General features: G+C 38.6%; 1 protein-coding gene across 1 annotated transcript in view; it reads left to right on the top strand.

Annotated features, from left to right (window-relative positions):
* Window positions 1–5,817, top strand: part of LOC128249583 (probable serine/threonine-protein kinase clkA) — a gene marked incomplete at both ends in the record, with an annotated part of 265,810 nt that overhangs the window by 225,602 nt on the left and 34,391 nt on the right. The window contains 2 exon segments of the mRNA XM_052973504.1: window positions 2,416–2,484; window positions 3,029–3,100. Coding sequence (XP_052829464.1) covers window positions 2,416–2,484; window positions 3,029–3,100 — 141 coding nt within the window.

Genomic DNA, 5,817 nt, shown 5'->3' on the forward strand with positions numbered 1-5,817 from the left:
ATTAACTAACAGATACAAGCTTTTGTTAACATCAGGGTAAAACATGTTTAACTAGTAAAATAAAATTTGCAAGACAGATTTAAAATATATTTATATATATATATATATATATATATATAATTAAGATTAAAAAGAACCAGATTTATCGTCCCTGCTCTTTAGATAGATGAGAAAGATGCTACAAGTCAGAGGTATTAACTCTTTCATTCAATCAAGGTTTTTTTTTTGTTTTTTTGGTAAGTGGAAACGTGAGGGGAAAAGACTGTCTTACAAACGTACAGAAATGACACAAAAATCACAAGAAGAAAAAGAGAAAAATGCTAGTGATGGAGAACCTACGTCGTGTACCAGTAATAACAAGCTGCCGGTCCTTCAGGACACCCTAAACAGCAACAATTTCTCTGAAATATTATGTCATAAAAGAAGACTATATTCAAGCTTATAACTTAAAAGTAAAATACATACACACACATACGCACAAACGCATACACTCACAAATATATAAATACATAATATATATATATATATTATATATATCATATATGATACATATATAATATCACATATGATATATATATATATATATATATATATATATATATATATATATCGTGGTACACTGTCGGTTACGTCGACGAGGGTTCCCGTTGGACCGATCAACGGAAGAGCCTGCTCGTGAAATTAACGTGCAAGTGGCTGAGCACTCCACAGACATGTGTACCCTTAGCGTAGTTCTCGGGGATATTCAGCGTGACACAGTGTGACAAGGCTGATCCTTTGAATTACAGGCACAACAGAAACAGGAAGAAAGAGTGACAGAAAGTTGTGGTGAAAGATTACAGCAGGGTTCGCCACCACTCCCTGCCGGAGCCTCGTGGAGCTTTTAGGTGTTTTCGCTCAATAAACACTTACAATTATCTGGTCTGGGAATCGAAACCGCGATCCTACGACCACAAGTCCGCTGCCCTAACCACTGGGCCACTGCGCCATATGCATATATATATATATATATATATATATTATTAGTTGCAGCTGTTACGTTTCTGATGATGTTCGAACATTAACATGAGTATTATGATACTTTAAATTATGTTTTAAAAAATCTGTTGAACTTTGATATCTCTTGCAACACATTGCTTGAGAAGCACTGATCTTATTCTCTTATTTAAGAATAGAGGGTGCGAGTTGAAAGGAACTTGGACATTATTTCTAGCAAGTCAGGCATATGCAAACAAGTTTGTGTTTATTGTGTTATTGTTGTTTTATTGAACTCCAGTACAACACTGATCGAGAAGATTAGAACTGAAGACATTTCAGCCAATCTTGTTTTCTTTCTATCTGCAGGTAATTCGGAACCACATTATTCAATGCAGTCTTTCTATTTTTAAACGGCAGGAGTGTGATTTGAAGCAGATTTGGTTGTTATTTCTAAGGTAGACCAAGCGACCCTCTACAGATTCAGCCTTTTCCTCGCCTATATACTTATAGTTGTGGTAGTAGTATCTATTCAGACATGCAATGTAGAGTCAGCAAGAGCACGATAGTTGTTCCTCTGTTTTTATCAATCAAGCTGGATCCTACGGAGAGCTAATTGAGACAAGGAGGAGCAGTGTCGGCATACGCGGACGACGATGTTACCGTCATGGTATCGGACGCCTGCGAAGTGGAGACGGTCGGCACCATCCTAAAGGAATATGTAGGGGCTAAAGTCAACGCTGACAAATCGGTGGGTTTGTGGTTGGACTCCTGGATAGGCAGTACGATGCCATCGGACGGCGTCGTCGGACGCTGGACCGACGGACCAGTTAAACTGCTCGGGGTCTGGTTTGGTCCTGACCTTCAGGTTGATAAGAACTGGGACGAGGTAGCGAACAGGATGGCCAGTCTTACCCAGACATGGGCTGAGACGAAGCTGTCCCTGAAAGGTCGGGCACAGGTGGCGAATGCTTACATCGCTTCCATTATCATTAATCGCCTGCATACCTTTGGACTTTTAGGACAGGTCAACACAGATTTCCAAAAACCTATAAGATAAAGCATTCCAGCCGCGACCATCATGCCTTTTTAAAGATATCTAAAATTACATTCTCTAGTCTATTATCTTTTATCTTTTACTTGTTTCAGTCATACTGGAGTACCGCCTTGAAGGTGCTATGCCGTGGGACTGAACCCAGAACCATGTAGTTGAGAAACAAATTTCTTATCACACAGCTACAATAGGCACAAAGCCTGAAATTTTGGGGGGAGAGGATACGCCAATTACATCAACCCCAGTGCGTAACTGGTACTATTTCATTAACCCCGAAATGATGAAAAGCAAGCTCGACCTCGGTGGAATTTGAACTCAGAACTTAGCGACGGGCAAAATACCGCTAAGCATTTTGTCCAGCGCGCTAGCGATTCTGCCTACTCGCCGCTATAATAATAATAATAATAATAATAATAATAATAATAATAATAATAATAATAATAATAATAATAATAATGATGATGATGATAATAATAATAATAAATGCCCGGATGCAGTACCAGGCAGTGGTTCTCATGGCTTCTGATCTTAATTGATTGGAAGTGTCATCCTTTACATTGTTTTGTCTTGATATGAAAGATGAGCTACAGCAAATATTCTGCTCAATACCACAGATTTGCTTGTCAGTTGTTTGACCTTAACCAGTTGAGCATGTCCCTTGGTGGCTGACGATATGTGCATCTCTGATCACGAGCAGAAGTAGTGGGGTTTGAATAATTCACCTTTGGAAACATGGGTGTTTTGCTCAATATCCTAAAACAAACCTTATTCAGGGACCTTTTGAGCGGGATGGGCTACCCGACCTGAAGAAAATTCTAACTGCGCCCCACCTGTGAGGTCATGCGCTGTTTATCTTGATATGAGATCACCATGTCGCGCACATGTGGTTGTGATGCATGTGCCTGGTGTACCCTTATCAGACGGGTAGTCATGATGGGTATAATGGGCTTTGTATCTTTTATCCCAGTGTCACTTTGATGGCATGCACTACTCTCTCACACAATAATAATAATAATAATAATAATAATAATAATAATAATAATAATAATAATAATAATAATAATAATAATAATAAGACAGCGCGCTGGTAGAATCGTTAGAATAGCGGACTAAGTGTTTTAATGACATTTTGTTCGTCTTAACATTCTGGTTTAAAATTCTGGTGGATTAAATAAGTGCCAATGCAATCGACTTACCCGCTCCTACTAAATTGCTGGCATTGTGCCAAAATTTGAAACCAGCATAGGTATAAAGATTATAAATGGCTCTCAAGAACTGGAGGTAAACGCTTTACTGATATCGATGGTAACGAGAATGGTGAACTAGCGTACGCACACGTTCGTGTGTAGAGGTTGATTCTGAATTCCATCATATATATTTTCAGATCTTTTTTTTTTTTTTTTTTGAAGTAACAATATGAGTCCTGACTGCATAGATTTGAAACTGTTTTCATGAAAATAGTTGAAAAATAAAAAATTAATAAGACGGAGATGGGTACAGACATGGTTTTGTGTTTAAGAAATTTCCTTCACACCCACGCGGTCTTGGGTATAGTCCTGTTGCCCGGCATCTGTGACAAGAGTGTTCTGTTATAACCCTGACTCAACTGATGCCATGTGAGTTGACTTGATTAATGGAAACTGGGTAGAAGCCTATCATACACATACACATAGACGTGGTGGCTGCAGTATATGTTTGCGTTTCTGTATGTCTCTCGTCTCTAGGCAACGAACGTCGGTTTGTTTACGGTTCCCATAGGATACGCGCTAGACTTAAATAATCAGGTGGATTTGACTGACGAAAGGCGGGACTCTCTCAGGCCCACAATCCAATGTCTTTTTGTAAAAGAATTCTATGAGTTTGTTCAGTGTTGCTTTTTACTTGTTTCAGTCATTAAAGTGCGTCCATGCTGGGGCACTTGAAGAATTTTAGTTGAATTTTAGTACTTATTTTTTAAAGCTTGGTACTTATTCTATCGGTCTCATACGTCAAACCACTAAGTTACGGGGACATAAAAACACCAACACCGATGAAATGGTAGTGAGGGACAAACACATGCACAAATACACACACCATCACACACACACACACATACACACACACACACATACACACACACACACATACACACACACACACAGCTATATACAATGGAATTCTTTTCAGTTTCCGCCTACCAAATCCACTCTCAAGGCTTTGGTCGGCCAGAGGTTATGCTAGAAGACTCTTACCCAACGCGTCACGCAGTTGAACTGAACGCAAACTTGGGAAGCAAACTTCTTGCTACACAACCACACAGATTTCTTTTTTTAATTTTAACACTTTTGGTATGATTAGCTGAAATTGTTAATGAATGCGCGATTTTTTACTGGACTCTAAATTTTTCTGATAAACGTTTATAATTTAATTAGGAACCTGAAGTTTCGTGTTTTGTGATTAACCCTATTAATATTTCAGTGACGGATGGAAAGAAAGATGTGGAAATCAAGGTCAAGCGGAAGTTGTTTCCTTTCTTTTTGTCTTCATTGGAAAGATTTTCTTTCGTTTTATTTATTATTCTTTTTTTTAGGGACTGATTTTAGAAAAGTGTTTGATAAGAGCTTGCATGAAATTGGAGTGTGAGTACATGTGCGTGCGTAAGTGTATGTGTGTGTGTGTGTGTGGAGTGCGTGTGAGTGCGGGTACTGTTTTTGAAGTTATAATTGTGATATGAGGATTAGTGTGACTGCTGCTGTTGCTGCTGCTACTGTTGTTGGTGGTGGTGGTAGTGTTGTTGTTGTTGGTGGTGGTGTTGTTGTTAATGATGATGATGATGTTCCTGGTGGTGGTGGCGGCGTTTAGTACCAGGTCAACCTTAAGGGAAAAACAAAAACAAAAACAAAATAGAAATTCACGAACAAAGACATTCCGACCGTTATCTTGCGATCTTTTGCTTTTTTTTGCTTGTCACTCACATTGTATCTAAGAACATAATATTCAACGTCTCCCTCCTTCTTTTAAAACGGTAAGATGTAATTTCAGGTATATTTGGCTGCTTTTTCAAGCATATCAAACAACTGAGTAGGGGCATCACTGCGGATCTTATACATCTTAAATTTCTTTCAAGTTGAAGTTTTATATAATTTTCACAAGATTATTTACCCCCAAAACACAGGCTTTGAAGACGACAATTGCATTTATCTTTTTTTGTAGAAATGAATAATGAAATGATAAGCATTTAAACTTATACAATTTTTGTCAAACGAAGGCCTTCATTTGGTGACATTTTACTGATCTCCATGGCAATGAATATCAAACCTATACATACAATCTCAACTTGCAACAAATAACACCCAAACCTTCTTTACACTGCACCAGAATGTCACAAAAACACAAAGAAAGCAATCTCGCGCCACAACACTTTATTTCCTCAGCTGAGGCGGGTACAAAGTGCTTTCTACTTGTTGGGCGTTATTGGTAACTTGTAACTTAAAGTAAATCTTTTATCGAACTCACGAACGTCGAAGATTGTAAACAAACGTTTAAACACGACTTTATTCTTATATTCTTTTACTCTTTTACTTGTTTCAGTCATTTGACTGTAACCATGCTGGAGCACCGCCTTGGAGGGTGTTTTCTCGGTGAGCCAATCGACCCAAGAACTTATTTCTTAAGCCTGGAACTCATTCTACAGGGACGTAGACACACCAACACCGATTATCAGAACGTGATGGAGGGACACAGACACAGACACAGACAGACAGACAGACAGACAGACACACACACACACACACACACACACACACACA

This window comes from Octopus bimaculoides, chromosome 16, assembly GCF_001194135.2.
Source record: "Octopus bimaculoides isolate UCB-OBI-ISO-001 chromosome 16, ASM119413v2, whole genome shotgun sequence".
Classification (NCBI taxonomy): Eukaryota; Metazoa; Mollusca; class Cephalopoda; order Octopoda; family Octopodidae; genus Octopus; species Octopus bimaculoides.